This window comes from Diabrotica virgifera, chromosome 4 (genome assembly GCF_917563875.1).
Source record: "Diabrotica virgifera virgifera chromosome 4, PGI_DIABVI_V3a".
Lineage (NCBI taxonomy): Eukaryota > Metazoa > Arthropoda > Insecta > Coleoptera > Chrysomelidae > Diabrotica > Diabrotica virgifera.
Genome location: NC_065446.1, coordinates 229,771,156 through 229,791,325, shown reverse-complemented (window position 1 = coordinate 229,791,325; position 20,170 = coordinate 229,771,156). Strand labels below are relative to the sequence as shown.

At 31.0% G+C, this 20,170-nt stretch overlaps 1 protein-coding gene and 1 long non-coding RNA gene across 2 annotated transcripts in view; one reads left to right on the top strand and one right to left on the bottom strand.

Moving 5' to 3' along the window:
- LOC114342682 (ribosome biogenesis protein BMS1 homolog) overlaps positions 1-20,103 on the bottom strand; it is an 84,679-nt gene extending 64,576 nt beyond the window's left edge. Inside the window, exons 1-2 of the mRNA XM_050648693.1 lie at positions 19,886-20,103; positions 6,388-7,236 (exon numbers count right to left, since the gene is read on the bottom strand). Of these exons, the coding sequence (XP_050504650.1) occupies positions 6,388-7,236; positions 19,886-19,937 (901 nt within the window). The 5' untranslated portion in view covers positions 19,938-20,103. The remainder of the gene's footprint in view (positions 1-6,387; positions 7,237-19,885) is intronic.
- Positions 16,430-18,851, top strand: LOC126883316 (uncharacterized). Its single transcript, XR_007697607.1, has 2 exons — positions 16,430-16,898; positions 18,565-18,851. It is a non-coding gene; the product is annotated as an uncharacterized LOC126883316 (long non-coding RNA).
- Positions 20,104-20,170: the final 67 nt, after the last annotated feature.

The window sequence follows — 20,170 nt, the reverse complement described above, 5'->3', positions numbered from 1 at the left end:
TGAGCTCCAGAAGAAGAAGTTATTAGCATCAAAGTTAAACAAGTTATGATGAAAATAAGAGAACCCTTTCGAATTTTTTTAAGAAAAAGTGAAAAATAAAACATATGCCATTTCCACAAAAATTAAAATTTATAATAATCTTTACAATAATTTCTTTATATTAGCATAAATAATTATTTTAACAATTTTGAGCGGTTTAGAATGCATAATTTTGAAAAAAAAAAAAGATATGATTTAAAAAAATTAGAATTTTTATATTCATCGTAATCCTCACAATATTTTGATAATAACTCTAAAAATACTCAAAAAATGATATATAACCAAATTTTAGTTTTTTCTATAACAAATAATTTACCTTTTTTACTATTTCTGTAGGGTAAAAAATAACTGAGATAGAAACGTTTAAAGCTTAAATTTTGCTGCGATAACCATGTAACCGGGGCCATTTAACCTTTTATTTTTAAAAAATTAAGGTGTTTAAAAGATTAAATTAAACGGGGTTTAATAGCCCTTGGAATTAAGTTGCAACTGGTTTTTAGGTGAACCTGATATCATAAAAATGAACGAAGTTGTTAAAAAAAAAACAATAAAATTTTTTGGAAAAATTTTTAAAAGATAAATTTTGAAAAATTTTTGGTGCATAAATTTTAATGCTATCGACTCGTTCGGGTACTCATTTGATAGATATTTCTAAGTACTTTGACAAATGTTTAATAAGTTTATGTTATAAAATGCATAATTTTCCCGTTAATTAAGCATGAATACTTAGATTTGGGTACACGCCGAAAAAAATATGCATTCAATTACTTATAACTCACTTTAAGTTAACATTAAAAGGTTTTTCTAGTAAGGAGTTTATTTCCTTTTTTATTAGCTTCAATTTTGGTAATAACTTTTTTGAAAAAACTTATAGTTTTTGAGTTATTTGTGAAAAATCGGTTAAAAACATGCATTTTTCTCACGAAAAATTAAAATTTTTGATCTTTAATAACTCAAAAAGTTTTGATTTATTTAAATAACTTTATATAACAAATTTTGCTTAGAATGTGTCCCTCTATCGAATTATGGGGTTATTCTTAATATAATAATTTTCACCCCCGAGAAGGGGTGGCATCCACCCCCAGGGTAAAAGCGCAAGTTGGCACCATGTCACCTTTGTTTCTTGAGAAATCCTCTAACCACTCACCAATTTTCATGCAAATCGATGGAGGTTCAACGAAATCGGAGGTAATAGTTCATATCCACCTTCAGTAACTCCACTATAAAAAACAGCAACCATGACACTAAAATTGAAATAAATGAAAGACAAATAGAGAAGGTACCTAGATATCTTTACATATCTGGGATCAATCATGGAAAAGAAAGGCAGTAGTAGATCAGATGTAGAAAAAAGAATAGTAAAGGCCCAACATGCAGATAACTCATTAAAGAAAATCTGGAACACATGCGATGTATTAAGAGTGTATTATTGTATGATGCAGAATCTTGGAGACAGAAAAATACAATTACCAAAAAATTCAAACCTTTATAAATAAATCATTGAGAAAAATTCTAAAACTATACTGGCCAGAAAAAATAAAAAACGTTTATTTATGGAGAACAAAAGAAAAAATAAGAATCACGATTAAAAGAAGAAAATAGAAATAGATTGGACATATTCTAAGGAAAGACCAAAATAATATAACTAGACAGGAACTCCAATATCAGCCAGATGGAGGAAGAAAAAGAGGAAGACTCGATAATAGCAGGAGAAGAACTGTAACAGGAGATCATGAAAGAATTGGCCTGAGATGGAGAGAAGTCAAATTAGACCAGTAAGGATCTGTTTTTAGGTGGATGTGAGAGGTGGCATTCAGATTTTTGCGGATAAAGTTAGGTGATAACTTCGTTAATAATAATTGATTTATGCTCCTTCTCAAATATGCCCGGAACATTAATAAAAAAAATAAAATATTTAAAAACTTCAAAAAATTTCGTTTTTTTCTACTTTTTTTGCTTATAACTTAAAAACTATTCATTTTAGAACAAAGTCCTATAGGAATAAAACAAATATAATTAAATTTTCTATCAGATGCGATTGGTTAAAAATGTCTTAATTTATCACCCTTGCTTCAAAATAGCAATAAATATAAAATAAGGGGGCAAAACAAGCCTGTCCTTATTCAATGATTTTCCATCACTTAGGTTACACTTGGAACCTTCCTAATTCGCTTAGAAAATTTTTGTAATGTGCTAAAACCGTACACCAAATTTCATTAAAATTGACTTACTAGATTTTGCATAATAATACTGCAATCTAAACTTTTTAAAAAAAATTAAAATTTTTTAAAATCTTGCACAACAAAAACTAGAACATACAAAGATTTGTCAATTTTTTTACGTATAAAGAAGTACTCCACCTATCTAATGCACTTTACAGAATTCAAATCGGATTATTTAAGCAGCCACAGCAATGTTTTAAAGTTATAAAAAATTTTTTGGCTTATAAACAAATTAGTGCTGTGGCCAGGAGGGGGTGCTACGGGCTCCTTTCTTTAGATGGACTTACCCAAGTTTTTTTTTATGTATTTTGACCCGTAGAACACGAATTTTTGGGTAACAGTTGATCCGGATGTCGATAAGATTGTTATAAACAAAGAACTTGAGGAATTACATAACATCGATTTTTCGCAAAATAAAACATTTTGTTGTATTTCTTGGGTAATTCTAAACAATGAAATGTTCTTACAAGTTTTTTCGTAGGATGCATAGTTTTCGAAATAAACGCATAGTATAGTATAATTGATCCAAAAGATGGCATGACCCAGACATCCAAAGTGAAATTTATCCTTCAACACCAAATTGTTCTATATGGCCCACACAATGTCCAGAATAAAGTCACACCATTTTGAGCGTCGGGTTTGGGGGGGAGAGGGGGGAGAAATCGGTCAATTCGTAGTTTTTTAAGTTTTTCGCCATTATTTCTAAAACTATGCGGTTTAGCATGAACAACCCTCTATAAAAAATTGTTCTACATTAAATTTGAAATAAAAAAGGCCCTATGCATAATCTTTCTAAAATGACTGGTTCCAAAGTTACGGAGGTAGTATAGTATAACTGGTCCAAAAAAAGGCCTAACCCAAACATCCAAAGTAAAAGTTTTCCTCCAAAAACAAAATGTTCTATATGGTCCACATATTGTTCAGTAAAAAGTTACACCATTTTGAGCGTTCGGTTTGGGAGGGAGATGGGAGAGAAGCCGGTAAATTAGTAGTTTTTTTACGTTTTTCGTCAATATTTCTAAAACTATGCTTTAGCGTAAACAATGTGATATACAAAAATGTTCTACATGAAATTTAAACCAAAAAATTTTCTATACATAATTGTTTTAAAATCAACGATTCCAGAGTTACGGAGGGTGAAAAGTCGAGGTTTTCGATACTTTTTATATTTTTTGGGCAATATTTATGATATAACTATACCAAAAACCCAGACATCCAAAGTGAAAGTTATCCTTCAACACCAAATTGTTCTATATGGTCCACATAATGTTGAGAAAAAAGTCACACCATTTTGAGCGTCGGGTTTGAGGGGGAGAGGGGGGAGAAATCGGTAAATATAAAAAGTATCGAAAACCTCCACTTTTTCACCCTCCGTAACTCTGGAACCGTTGATTTTATAACAATTATGGACAGAACCTTTTTTGTTTTAAATTTTATGTAGAACATTTTTCTACAGAACATTCCTTACGCTAAAGCATAGTTTTAGAAATATTGACGAAAAACGTAAAAAACTACTAATTTACCGATTTCTCCCCCATCTCTCCCCCAAACCGGACGCTCAAAATGGTGTAACTTTTTACTGAACAATATGTGGACCATATAGAACAATTTGGTGTTGAAGGAAAACTTTTACTTTGGATGTCTGGGTTAGGTCTTTTTTTGGACCAATTATACTATACTACCTCCGTAACTTTGGAACCGTTCATTTTAGAAGGGTTATGCATAGGGCCTTTTTTATTTCAAATTTAATGTAGAACAATTTTGTGTAGAAGGTTGTTCATGCTAAACCGCTTAGTTTTAGAAATATTGACGAAAAACGTAAAAAACTACGAATTTGCAGATTTCTCCCCCCTTTCCCCCCCAAACCCAACGCTCAAAATGGTGTGACTTTTTTCTGAACATTATGTGGACCATATAGAACAATTTGGTGTTGGAGGTGTTTGGGTCTAACTATACCATACTAGCAGTGGAACTTTCAAACAAATCGAAAAATAGCAATTTTTGAACGCGAATAACTTTTAATTAAAAAATAAAATAGCAATTCTGCTGACAGCATTTGAAATTATAAGTCAAATTATACCGGTTTTAATTATTTGCATTGCTAAAAATTAATTTTTTTATTATTAAACAAAGCTATTTTTTTATAAGCCAAAAAATTGTTTATAAATTTAAAACAAAGCTGGGGCCCCTTAAATAATCCGATTTTAATTCTGTAAATAGTGTATTAGATAGGTAGAGCACCTCTTTATATTATGTAAAAAAATTAGCCAACTTCTAAATTTTACTTTTTGTTCAGAAAGATTTTAAAAAATTTGAACTTTTTTAAAAACATTTAGATTGCAAATTTATTATGCAAAATTTATTAGGTTGATTTTAATGAAATTTGGTACACGATTTAAGTATGTTACAAAGAATTTCTTAAGCGAATTACTAAGGTTCTAAGTGCCATCAAAGTGGTTAAAAAATATTGAATAACAACAGACTTATTTTGCCCCCTTATTTTGTATTTATTGCTATATTGCAGAAAAGGTAATATCTTAAGACATTTTTTACCAGTCGTATATCATACAAAATTCAGTTATCTTTATTTTATTTCTCTACGACTTTGTTAAAAAGAGAAACGTTTTAAAGTTATAAGCAAAGAAAGCAGAAAAAATTGATGTTTTTCGAAATTTTTTAATATTTTAATTTTTTTTATTAATGTTCCGAGCATATTTGAGAAGGAGCATAAGTCAATTATTATTACTGAAGGTGTCACCTAACTTTATCTGCAAAAATCTGAATGCCACGTCTCACATCCAAAAATAGACGCTTTTTCGCAGATCCTTACTGGTCTAAATAGAGAGGAATGGAAAATACTTGTAGCAGTGGCGGCTCGTCAGAGGAGGCAAGGGAGGCTCAGCCTCCCCATAAATTTTTTACACACTCTACACTGTTTTGTTTATCATGAATCGCGAAAAAAACAAGCACTCTCACTATTATACAACGTGTAAATTCCATATTATCACTAATTATCCATACGTACGGAGCATTAGCATTAGAACGCATGATCGCGTCTGTTTTATTACATATTATTGTAGGCAGGACCCTGGGTTATCCCGAGATGCATGAACGGAGCACGGAGCTGAGAAGCCCAGCAGTCTCCGTTGCTAATGCTCCGTGCAGCGCAGCAGGCGATTAAGGAGACCCGGTCTCCTAACAGTAGCATCTACGGTGCCATCACACGCTGCCCGGAGATATACCAAGGGAGGCAGAATAGCTTCTCGGCTCCGTTGCGTGGTTGCGTGCGTCTCGGGACAACGAATTTTAGGGTCCTGACTAAAAATAATGAAAAATCTAAAAGTGCGAATTTTGTTATGAAATTTGGTATGTGGGGTTATAATAATATTTGAAATATATTTGCTCAAATAACTTTTTCCGATATCTCTAACTCAAAGCAAAATATCGGTAATTTATGGTGTTTTTGAATTCGCAGTAGGCCGCGTTTAGAATTAAAGAAATTCAGTTGAGTATCTTAAAAAATTTGATGCTTCATTATGTATGGACTGCAAAACTTCAAATCTGTATTTATTTTGATATGCGAGGTATCTATTTACAAATAGATGGAATTGTTAACAAATAAACGACACAAACTTTGGTATTAAACTTTTACAATTAGACTAACTATTTTTAAAATGATATGATATCATGAAATTATGAATTAGGATGATATTATGAAATGTAAATAAAAAATGGTCAAAAAATGGGGCCTTAAATTACATTTTTTTGGCGCATTTTTTTGCTAGTGCAAATTTGTCTAGATATTTTACAGTTAGGTATAGCCTCCCCTATTGTAAAAATCACGAGCCGCCACTGACTTGTAGAGGAAATTTTGGAAGAATAAAACAGAAGAGGATGTGCTGGTCCAGTCAATCAGCCATCTTTCACTTTTAGCTAAGAAACGCAAGAGCGCCCAATACTCCATTAGGAGGGAATTCAATAGAGAGATATATAGCGGACTCTCAGCTTTAACAGACTCCCTGACCCCCAATTAGTCCTTTATATCTAGGTTTTACTGTAAGAAAAAAACATTCATAATCCCTAAATGGATATGCGTAAAAGGTGTGTTAAAGTTTTGATAGTTTACCTGCAATGTGTACATAGCTCTCCTTCTTTAAAGGTACCCCTCGAATATAGCCATACAAAGCAACATTTCGATCACATTTTGGATTCTTTCTTATTAACTCTTGATTGGTCAAATCTTCATACCTGTCTCCTATTAAATAACTATGTGTTGTTCTCCACTGAAGAGGCCTAAATTTCATTACAGAAATAAATCTTCCAAGATTTTTAATTTCATTTCTGAGATACTCCTCATGTACTATTCCAGATAAGTAAAACAGCTTGGCTCCAGGATAAACTTCAGTCCAGAATCTATGTTTGAGGGTTTTTTTGGTTGTTTTTAGAGTTTTGCTATTTTTAATCAAATCTAAATGGGTCAATACACCCATTATCCTCGGCATTCCATGAACCTGGCATATGTTTAAGAATTCAAAAACCTCCATTTCAAAACCAAAACTTGCATCGCATAATAATAATACTAAATCAGCAACTTTTGCTAGATCTATCATTGAATTCACATCATTATTGCACTCAAAAAACGTTATTCGCCTTTTCTTACTGGTTACAATTGTAACAGGACCATTTATGTTAGTTAATGGTAACTTCGTAAATAATTTTATTAAATTATTTATTACGGTACTCTTTCCCACTTTTGGTGGACCTACCACAGCAACTACTATGGGAGGAGGTTCAATAGGTGTTCTGTCTACAAGAGGAACATGTTGCTTTTTGGTATCTATATCTTCCTTTCGTCTAAATCGGCGTTCAGCTCTTACAGCTGAATTAAAAGCGAATGCTTTTGGATTACGTTCTTTAGCACCCACTTCACCATTTTGAGTAACTTTTTTTGCTTTCTTCTTTTCCAATTTTCTACCTAAAAGGAATAAAACTATTAGGTCTGGATCCCGCGTATGAAAAAAAGTTGATTAATAGCAAGCTGAAAATTTGTTAATAGCTTAAGTGTGTCTAGTCGGATAAACTTTGATATATGGTAACACTGGAACAGGGGAAGTTTTAATTGTGGAACAGGTTAAAAATTTGGAACGGTCAGACCACGAAAACGGCACATTTATTTTGTCTGACAGAACAAACTTAAACTCTCCGAACAGAGATTAAACTCTCATGCAAAATTTAATATATATAAATATTGCATAAATTTAATTTTAACATAAATTATTTTAATAAAGATGAATTTTACTGTAAAAAACTAATAACTCTTATACAATCACTGGGGGTAGAGCAGGTGATCAAGGAAAGTACAAGAATTTGTGAAAAGTCGAGTACTCTTATTGATCTTGTCCTTAAAAACACTAATAAGTTAGAATATAAAGTATTTTATACACCAAAGATCACTGATCACTTAATTATAGGTATTAGGCTAGAGAATATTGATAGTGTAAATAGTAATAAGAAAAAATTTTAACTAGGTGTTTAAGTGATCAGGCATTTTATGAATTAAATATTGAGATTATAAACTGTGATTGGAATTACGACTCTACTGATATTAATGTGATATATAGTGATTTATATGATACATGTAAAGCTGTGATAGAAAATAAGTATCCTATAAGACAAATAACCTGTAAGAATGAAAATGTTCCTTGGTATGATAATGATGTTAGGGCAAAGGCATTTGAGCGTGATAGGGTATATAAAAATTATGTAAACCAGAGTAATGGTGGTAATAGTATAAATTTATGGAACGAATATAAGATGAAGAGAAATGTAGTTGTAAATTTGCTAAAGCAAAAAAAGTTAAATATTATGAAAGTATGATTGATAACAATAAAAATGATTCAAAGGAAATGTGGAAATGCTTAAAGAAATTAATAAAAAAATAAAGACCAATATATAAATTATAAACAAATTAACTTTGGAATGGATGAAAGTAGAGTGAATGCAAAGAATGAAAGGGAGGCTGCATGTTTGTTTAATACTTATTTTACAAAGAGTATTGAGGAGATAGTATCTAGCTTTACCAACTCTCATGAATGGTCTGATAATAGTTTACCTGAAGTTGAATGCTACATGAGTGAATTTCAGCCCTTAACAATATGTGAACTAAAACAAATAATATTTTCTTTAAAAACCTGCAAAAATTTAGATAATGTACTCAATTCACAATTTTTAAAGAAAACTTTTGAGACAACTGGCTATGCTGTTCTTAATTTTGTTAATTCTTCATTAAAGAGTGGAAGCTTTCCTAAAAACTTAAAAATTAGCTCTATTACACCGGTCCCAAAAACCCAAATGAAATCAGAAGTATCTGCATATCGACCAATCAATACACTGCCTTGTATAGAGAAGGTACTTGAAAAAGCCGTTTACAACCAAATAATTGAATACTTTAATAAAAATAATATTTTTCTCGGCAATCAGTCTGGGTTTCGAAAGGGTCACTCATGTGAAACAGCAATACAACTTACCATCTCGAAGTGGAAACTACTTATTGATAACAATAAATTTGTAGTAGCTGTATTCTTAGACTTTAGAAGAGCTTTTGAAACTATAGACATAGATTTGTTAATTAAAAATTGAGGTACTACGGTTTTAAACAAAGTGTTATAAAATGGTTTAACGAATATCTCACAAAAAGAACTCATTATGTGCAGTTAGGCCAAAGTAAATCAACAGAACTACCTAATTGTTTTGGTGTACCACAAGGCAGTGTACTTGGAGCATTATTATTTATTATTTTCATCAATGATGTAAATTATGTTGAGGGTCTGGAATTTATTAGTCTTTTTGCAGATGACACATTAATTGTATGCAGTGGTGATGATATTGTGGAGGTTGTTAGAAGGATGCAGTGTTTGTTAAAAAGAATTGAGATATTTTTGGATGCTAACAAGTTAAAACTTAATGCGAGTAAAACAAAGTCAATGATTGATAGTCTCTAGCCGATATAAATTAAATAATATAAGTATGGAAAATTTGAAACTAAAAGTTAATAATGAATGCATCAAATGGGTCAATGAAATTAAATATCTTGGATTTATACTGGATAACACACTCTCTCTGAAACCTCATTTTCAATATATTTGCAAGAAAATATCTAAAAAATTATTTTTCTTTAATAGAATTAGCAAAGATCTATCATTATTTTCAAGGATCACTGTATTTAGAAGTATAATTCAGCCCCATTTTGACTACTGTTCAAGTGCTTTATATTTGGGTGATAAAGGATCAATTCAATAATTGCAAATTTTGTATAACAGAGGTATGAGAACAATTCTTCGATGCAATCGCTACACGCCAATTGAGATGATGTACTCTACTTTAGGTTGGTTTTCAGTTCAACAAAGGCTTTACTACCTTACTATGGTTTTCATTTTTAAATTAAAAAAAGGAAAGCATATTTTAATGAATATGTTACATTGAGGGGTCAAGTTCATTCATATACCATGAGAAATATTGAAGATTTTGATATACAAAAAACTAATAAACATAGCACAATGACATCCCTGTTTTACAAATGTATGAATGAATTTAACCATCTTCCCCCCAGTGTTAAGAATGCACTGACAGTTCAAATTTTTAAAAAATTACTGAAGACATATATTTTACCTAGATAAAAAAAATAATTTTTAATAAATCTGTATGTGTTGTATAATATTGCATGTATTGTATATTGTATGTTACATTTAATTAAGCAAATTCATATTTAAATATTGTTAGTAGGATTTCTATTTCAATAAAGAATTTCAAAAATCAGACTGCTATTTATTATCACCTGTCATAATTCCTGTTACTTGACATATTCTACATGTTCCACTCATTAAAACGCCCATTTGGTGATAAACAGCAGTCTGATTTTTGCATGAGAGTTTAATCTCTGTTCGGAGAGTTTAAGTCTGTTCTCTCGGACAAAATACATGTGCCGTTTTCGTGGTCTGGCCGTTCCAAATTTTTAACCTGTTCCACAATTAAAACTTCCCCTGTTCCAGTGTTCCGATATATCAAAGTTTGTCCGACTAGACACCCTTAAGCTATTAACAAATTTTCAGCTTGCTGTTAATCAACTTTTTTTTCATACGCAGGATCCAGACCTATATGCATTAATATATCCTCAAGCTATCAAATGTCACAATTACAACTTTACACTCTCTAGATAACAGTGCAAATTAATATATTTTTTCTAGTGAGCTAGTCAATTTGAAGGTAGCAAAAGCACCTCATTTTAATAATGTTAGCCTTATTTTCCTAAAAAATGTGTATTTACTCTGAAATCGCCTATACAGATAAGTTTTAATGAGTCACTGAATGCTGGTCTTTTCTCTGATTATGTATTGGAGATATAGTTTTATAATTCCTATCTGCAAAGCAGGTAATGAACAAATTTGACACAGGCAAACAGAGATTATTTTGCCCTTCCCCATATCGATAGCTTAGTGTGAAAACCTCGTATCTCAATTTTTTTCGAAAATGACATTTTTGTGGTTTTAGTTTGAAAACTTTGTCTCTCACGGTTTACAGCTGTTAGAAAAAATCCAAATACACCATGTTTTTTTCTAGAGCCATAAAAAGAAAACACATATATCAGGTGATTTCTTGATTTAGTGTGAAGACCACCTATATAATCAAGAATGTGGTGCTTAATTTGGAGTGTTTGGACTTGGAGAAGTGTTTTTTGTGAACAATGATAAATTGTCATGCAAGTAGAAACATTTTATTTATCTTAATTCAAAAGACCGATCCGGTCCTGGTAGGCAAATTGTGAGGTTGATTAACGTCTGTTCCGTGAATAATCCAATTTCCATTGGAATTACGAATAGATAAATCGCCAAGTTAACACAGTGTGTAAATAAAAGTACAAGTGCACTAGTGAGTGAAAATAAATCGTCCAAAGCATCGAAAAAGTAAGATCTCTCCATTATTTACTGTAAACAGGTATTTTAGATGCCAATAATTATTCGAACAATATAAATAAAATAAAACCACTGATAAGAAATTCAAGTTTTGATGGGTCAAACAGACTTGATTTATTTTCGCAGTGCAGAGTCGGACTTATAAAATAAATCTAAAATAGTGCGAGAATTAAAAATCAATAATTTTAATTTTTACGGTGATTACGAACTGGCTTAAAGTTAATTTCTAAATTAAGTTTATAGATTGTGTCTAATATAGGTTTATTTTTTAAACTAACCTTATATTTATATTGTATTCTATACAGATTTTTCTAATTGTAACATTTAGCGGGGCACTCTTAGAAAATGGAAAGAAAGGATAATGATACAGGAAGTGAAACCGATGACGAAACGAAACGCAAAAGAGAAAACTTGGATGATTGTTTTAATAGAAGTAAAATTACAAAACGGTCACCAAGCAAAGCAGGCAACGAAAAAAAGGAAGACATGGAAAATGTTATGATTACGATGATGAGAGAGCTCATGAATAAAAATGATGAAATGCTTCAGGAAATAAAACAAATAAGAAAAGAACAACAACAAACCAATAAAGAGTTAATGGATGTAAAAGTAGAGAATCAAAAACTAAAAAAAGAAGTAAAATTGCTACATGAAAGAATGGAGCAACTGGAGAAATTTAGCAAAAAGAAAAGCTTGATCGTAACTGGGTTGAAAGTACAAACAAATGATGATAAGAAATTAAAAGAAGAAATGGAAAATTTCATAGCCCAAGAGTTGCAAACACAAATAAAACTAAGAAGTGCAACAAAAATAGGAGAAACAGTATGCGCAATAGGGACAGAAACTTTCACGGATAAAATGGAAATCCTACACAAGAAAAGTAAACTAAAACAGCATAAAGACCGTATCTATATAAACAACGATATGACATCGAAAGAAAAAGAAATACAAAAGGAAATAACTAAAATAGCAAAGGAAGAAAGAAGCAAAAGTAAGCAAACGAAAATCGGCTACAAGAAATTAATAGTAAATGGCAAAATCTGGATATGGGACGAGGAGAGAGAACAGCTGATAGAAAATTCAAAAAACTAATAAACGAAGAACAGCGGCTGAAATATGGTATTGACATGGCAAAAAAAGGAATAACGACTTTGGAAAATGAGGAAAAAAACGATACAAATAAGGAAAAACCTGAGGAAATAATAAAAATTGGAACCTGGAATGTACGAAGTACGTACGAAGAGGGTGCCTTAAAAAATTTAGATAATATTATGGAGAATTACAAAGTAGACATCCTGGCCTTACAAGAAACAAAACAGTTGGGAACTGAAATAGTCAAAATAGGAAAAAGAACCTTTTTTAAGAGTGGCGGGACAAACAGATATTTTGGAGTCGGATTTATGGTGACAGAAAAAATAAGTAAATTAGTTATAGACTTCCAAGCAATATCAGATAGAATATGTTATTTAAGAATAAGAGGAAAGTAAAGAAAAATTAGCATCATTAATGCACATGCCCCCACTGAAGAAAAAGACCTAGAAACCAAGACAGAGTTCTATGAGAAGCTAAGTAATTTGATGGATAAAATTCAGAAATATGACATAAAGATAATCGTAGGAGATATGAATGCCAAAATAGGAAGAGAAGAGATTTACAGAAGTATAACGGGTGGAAAAAGTTTGCATAAGGAATCAAATGAAAATGGGAAAAAATTAATTGAATTTGCAACAGAAAATAAAATGAAAATTGTAAGCACAAGATTTGACCATAAGGATATTCATAAGATAACTTGGATATCTCCAGATGGAAGGACAAAAAACCAGATATAGACCACGTATTAATAGAAAGTAAACATATCAAAGCAATTACCGATTCCAGAAGCTACAGAGGGGCAGATACCAATAGCGATCATATTCTAACGATAGCCAAACTTAAACAAGAGCTGCCAAGAAACCCAAGAACAGCAAAAGAAAGATTAACATACAAGATATAATTACTTAAAGAAGAAAAAACGGCAAACAGATTTGTGGCAGAGATAAATAAAAGACTTCGTTACCCCACCGCAGAAGATATTGATGAAGAATGGAGGAATATACAGATAGCGATGACAGAAGCAACGGAACTATGTCTAGGAAAAGTACAAGCAGAGAAACGAAGAGACTGGTTTGACGAGAATTGTAAAATAGCATTGATACGTAGAAATAAAGCAAAAATAGAAAAAGACAAAAATAATACACAGGATACTACAGAAAAATATAAAATGGCAAGAAGAGAAGTAAAACAAATCTGCAGAAAAAAGAAAAGAGAACATCTTGACAAACAGTTGAAAACAATAGAAGAATCATACATAAACAAGGAAATAAGAAATTTCTACCAAGAAGTAAAAAAATCCCAAGGAACTGCAAAGAGTAAAACAAGTTATTGTAGAGGTAAAGACGGTGTGCTTTTAGGAGAAACAACAGAAAAATTGAACAGATGGGCGGAGTATTTTGAAGAACTATTAAATGCAAATAAACAAGCAGAACCCCAGGAAATAAAACAACATGAACAGGATAACACAGAACAACAACGTGAAGAAGAACCTACACTACAAGAAGTAAAAGAAGCAATATTGAAGCAAAAAAATAACAAAAGCGCAGGAGAAAGCGGAATTCCGGCAGAGATTTTTAAAGCAGGAGGAGAAAAGCTGCAAGAAAAAATTTTCCGACTAATATTAACAGTCTGGCAAAAAGAGGAAATGCCGCAACAATGGAACAATGCACTCATCTGTCCAATCTACAAAAAAGGTGATGAAACAAGTTGCGAAAATTATAGAGGAATATCGCTATTAGAAGTGGCCTATAAAATACTTGCAAAAATCATCCGAAATAGATTGCAAAAGGAGGTAAATAAGATCATTGGAGAATACCAAGGAGGTTTTAGACCAGGAAGATCAACAACAGATCAAATATGTTTATTAAAACTAATACAGAACAACAGCTACGAACAAAATTTGGGACTACACATGTTGTTCATTGACTTTAAACAGGCTTACGACTCAGTAGACTGAGATATGCTATATGAAGCAATGAGATCCTTGGCTATTTCAGGAAAGCTGGTTAAATTAGTGAGAATGACGCTCAACAATACAAAAAACAGGATAACACTGGAAGGAAATTTTTCAAAACAATTCACAGTGAATAAAGGACTGAAACAGGGTGACCCTCTATCTACAGACTTATTTAACTTGGTACTAGAACACATAGTAAGAAGGATAACAATTAATACAAGCGGTACCATATTTAACAACAGACAGCAGTTTATAGCTTACGCTGATGATCTAGTCATCCTAACAAGAACAAAGGAACATCTCCAAAAAATATTCCAAAAGTTCGAAGCGGAAGCAAAAAGGTATGGATTAAAAATCAACCAAGGAAAAACACAATACATGGTAATGAAAGGAGATATAAATAAAGAGGATAACTATATAAAAATGAAAGGAGAAGGAGATGAATATAAATTTAAGGAAGTAGCAGAATTCGAATACCTGCGAGTGACTGTAACCAGTACTGGAAGGGAAGAAAAAGAAATAGATAAAAGATTATTGAAGGGAAGTCGAGTTGTGGGTGCCTTAAACACGATATTAAAAGCAAAAAATGTATCAATAAACGCGAAAATCAGAATGTATGAAACGATAATACGGCCCACAGTGTTGTATGCGAGCGAAACGTGGGTAATGAATCAACAAGAGGAGAAGACGATACAGATATGGGAAAGGAAGGTCCTGAGAAAAATTTTTGGAGGTATACAGATAGCGGAGAAAACCAGGAGGAGACGAACAAATGAAGAAGTAATGAGGATGTATGGGAGACCAAAAATAACGACAAAAATACGAGCCCAAAGAGTTAGATGGCTGGGACATATTACTCAAATACCAGAAACTAGAAACGTCAAACGAATATTGAATGACAGAGTATTGGGAAAAAGGAGACGAGGTCGCCCAAGGAAGAGATGGTTAGAGGCTGCAGAGAGGAATTTGGAAGAAATCGGGGTGAAGGACTGGAGAAAGAGTGCAGAGGACCGAAAAGAATGGAGAAATATTATCCAGAATTTAGAAGCCGTAGGCCTATAAGGCCTGTTAGCGCTGTTATATATATATATTAATTCAAAAGATTTGTACTATATTAACCTAGTATTTGGAGGTGTCCACTAGGATATTAAAAATGAAAACCTCGTAAATAATCATGAACACAGCATAACTATCTATGAAAATCACGTATATCAAGATATACGAGGTTATCATAGTTACTTGAACAACGTCTATATGTACTGCAAGGATAATAATTACGAGTTTTCATAGTTAATATTTGTGTCTTCATTTTAAAAGCAATATTTGAACCAAATAACAAAATATTATCTACAGTAGACCAATTTTTACAGCTCCTAATAAACGCTAGAGGTCTAAGCGCAGCTGAAATTGACAACGGACCATATAACAATATTTTTTCTGTAATAGACCGCTTTTTACAGTACCTAATAAACCCTAGAAATTTAAACGCATTTATTGTAACAAATATTAACCGACCAAAAAGAAATAAAATTTAATTTGGATGGTTCAGATGTTGACAAAACAATTATATTCTTCAAACACAACCGGAAACTCAATATAATACAGTAATATAAAAACCATCACCAATTCGATATAATTCAATACCTAAGCTAAATCTCCGACCCTATAATAACATCCTTTTCACAATAATCCCATTTTACAAGCATTGGAACATTTTTAAAACGTAAGCTTTATCTCAGTGTCGATAGTACCTGATTAAGAATATGGGAGCTGTGTCAGTTGACTTGTGTTCGTTCAGAAATTAGATTAATTTATAGCCTAGATTCAGGAGGGAGTAATAATATTATGCTATATGGAATAGTCTTCTGGGGTGCTTCGGTGGATAGCTCAACTGTCTTCATAGTCCAAAAAAAGGCAGTCAGGGTGATCCTAGGACTAAAGTCGAGAGAATCCTGTAGAGGCCGATTCAAATCACTCAATATACTCACTTTCTCAGCTATCTATATATATGAATGTATTATGTTTCTCTTTAAAAATTTTACTTTATTTTATCACCTGCTACCAAATCATGAATATAACACAAGAAGCCTTAATTTGAATATTCCACTTCACAGATTGTCCCTAACAGAGAGAAGTCCTTTGTATGTGTGCGTTAAATTTTACAATAGTCTACCATCTGACATTCAACGGGAAACCTATAAAGCTTAAAAAAAAACGGTTTTTCAACACCTGGTTAACATTGAGCCGTATACTGTGGTGGAGTACCTGGCCTATCAGCCTTGATCAGCATATATGTAATTTGTATTGTTTGTATATTTTAGTGTATTGTTAATATATCTTTTTAATATGTGATTATTAGTAATATTTTTTAATATGTGATTGTTAGTAATGTGACGTTATTTGCTCAATTATGTTAAAAATTTATGCAAATAAAAATTTACTCTACTCTACTCTACTCTAATATATGAAGGTATGTTACTTGTTACCAGAAAAATCTATATGCTCTAATCTAATATTTTTGTCTTATAGGTAATAATGTCAAGACGAAGCTTAATGTTAAACCTTGTCCTCAAAGGGAAAACAGTTAATGCACTCCAGTTAACAAGAAGTTTACTCAAGGTAAGTTACAAACTAATAGGCCCAGTACTAAGCCTACTTATGCACTAAATGTGTATGATGTTATCAAAAAAAAAATCATAGGCTATTTTGCTACATCTTAACCTTCCGATGATCAAAGGGGTGAATTTTGACCCCAATGCATGTTTTTATTTCATTAATTCAGACATATTTTCAATTTTAAACTCATTATTTTTTTATTTGACTTTAATATCATTCTAGAAATATTTTCTATATTTTACGAAAAAAAAAAATTTTCCGAATTTAAGGGGAACAAACTCCTTTGGCCTTCCATGTTAAAATTTTATATTAAGTAAATACCACCTAATATGTGGAATTGTATATAAGAAACATTCCAATATTGAACAAAAATTGTTTGTTAAACCTGTGGCGACGTAAATTAGTGTATATTTTAAAACTTCTTTAGTTATACAGTCCCTGGCCATATTATTATGACCACCTATGAATTTTGACAAAAATCAACTATTCCACTAAGTATGTTTTGTTTAAAATATGATTTTTAAATTTAATTTTGTTAAGCAATGTTTATGTTACGCATTAACTATAATATATTTAATATTAAACAGCAATAAAATATTTTAAAATATTACATATTTATATTTTTTTAATATTTTGTTCAATTTCTGACCTTAATCATATGCAAAATATTTGGGAGCTTTTAAAACGAGAAATTTTCAACGAAAAGGTCACTAACGGAATTTTTTTGATTAAAGGACTAATATATCGTTGAAACCACAATGACAAATTGAAGCAAAAAAAATTGAACTGCATTCAAAATATGCCAAGATGGGTACTAGCGGTAATCAAAGTTAGAGGGGGCTCAGCAAAATATTGAAAAAATAAAAATATGTGATATTTTTAAATGTTGTATTGGTGTTTATTATTAAATATAAAACATTTAATAATAAACCATTTTAAAATATCACATATTTGTATTTTTTTAATATTTTGCTGAGCCCCTCTAACTTTGATTACCACTAGTACCCGGCTTGGCATACTTTGAATGCAGTTAATTTTTTTTTGCTTCAATTTGATATTGTGGTTTCAATGATATATTAGTCCTTTAATCAAATCAATTTCGTTAGTTACCTTTTCATCGGAAATTTCTCGTTTTAAAAGCTCCCAAATATTTTCCATCTAATTAAGGTCAGAAATTGAACAAAATATTAAAAAATATAAATATGTAATATTTTCAAATATTTTATTGCTGTTTATTATTAAATATATTATAGTTAATGAATACCATTAACATTGCATAACAAAATTAAATTTAAAAATCATATTTTAAACAAAACATATTTAGTGGAATAGTTGAGTTTTGTCAAAATTCATAGGTGGTCATAATAATATGGACAGGGACTGTAAGTTCAGAATGATGATTCCTGTTTTTTTTCAATTGTAATTAAAAATATGTTTTACTAATGTTTATTTATGATTTATTGATACAATAGTAACATAAAAATGACGAATACATACATTATTTTATTTTTTAAAACAACTTAATTTTTTTTTTCAAATGTCATTTTTTACTGGGGGTCATTTTTTACCCCCGTTGGTCATCCGTGTAACAAAAAAGGTTGGTCATCGGAAGGTTAACTGAATAATTATATTCCTTATTATTATTACTATAGTTTATTAATTGTTTCAGATGATGAAAATCAATCCTACTATGTAGGGCTAAAAAAAAAATAATGAGTGCACCTGTATTCTTCAGGTGGAGTGGATTCTAAACAAAGTACATACTGACACAATTAAGAAATAATTAAAAGACTGAGATAATTGAGACATTTTATTACTTATAGCATTGAGTTTGTTATTTAGATTACAAGTCAATGATTTTATTGTTTTAAAAATCAATATATAATAATTTCGTCGTTTAATGTTAATTTTGTAAAATATGTCAATAAACTAAATAAATAATTTATTTTAATATAACCCTTTTAGTATTCAAAATTATGTTAGACAGATATACATGAATCAATAATTAATATGAAAAAATCGTATATTTTAAATATCTAATATAAAAACCATGTATATATAGAACTCAAGAATGAATACCTCGTAGGTCAGGTAAAAAATTAAATAATATGTGCAAAATTTATGTGTAACTATCGAAATGTGTTCAAATTAAAAATAAGTAAAGATAGTTTTTTGTTTTTATGTTATAATATGCAGTAAATCAGTTTTTGCCTCTCCTGTAAAATTGTATTTTATTGAGATACGAGGTTTTCACACTAAGCCATCGATATATTTCGTTCTAACAGTGTCGACCGAAATACAAAGATGAGAATCTATAAAACCTAAATTCGACCAATAGCATGATATGGCAGTGAAGCATTCAAAGAAACATCTAAAAACAAACTTGACACATTGGAAAGGAAAATACTGAGGAGAATACTAGGACCTGTGAGGGAATACAGTATCTTCAGAATTTGATACAACAAAGAGCTTTATCAACTTTATAAGGAAACACTCCTGTCAGACTTCATTACAATACAAAGATTGCTATGGGCCAGACATGCGATAAGAATGGGAGAGGATAGCCTACCAAAAAGAGTACTGAACTCTAGAATGCAGGGAAAGAGATCAGTTGGAAAGCCAAGAAAGTCCGTGTATGGAGAAGAGCAGCCACAGACAAACAAGGGTGGAGGCAAAAAATAAAGGAGGCCAAGGCTCAATTTCGGCTGTAGTGCCGTAGAAGAAGAATATTAATATTTTCTCTTAACACTATTGATAAAGTTTAAAATATAAATGGATTCTGAAATCATGAACAGATGAATTTTGAACTGTGTATCTACTATCAAATTATATACATAATAAATATGTATTCAAGTAGGTCAATAGAATGTATGTATTCTAGAGCAAAGGAAGAACAATACTCTACAATTTTTTTAATATTTCCTTCCGAAAGCACAGTTAAATACAACATAGTAAATAAGTTATTTTTATTAAAATAGTAAATAATTTACCTGAATGTCTATCTCTGTGAGCTTTTTTCTTTGTTGACGTATCCTCCTCCATTTGAAAAGGAAAATTAAGAAATAATGTATATCCTGACGAATATAGAAAAATTAAATTAAACCTAAGATACTTTATTTCCTTTATTTATCAATGCAACGTGAATATTTTGAGGTTATATATGTTTTCCGTCAAAAATTAAACGTCTATCGTCAAGCGCACAAACCATACATACTCATAGACGTTTCACTCTATGCGTTTCACGTAAATTGTCAAGGTCAAGACAGCAAATTAGT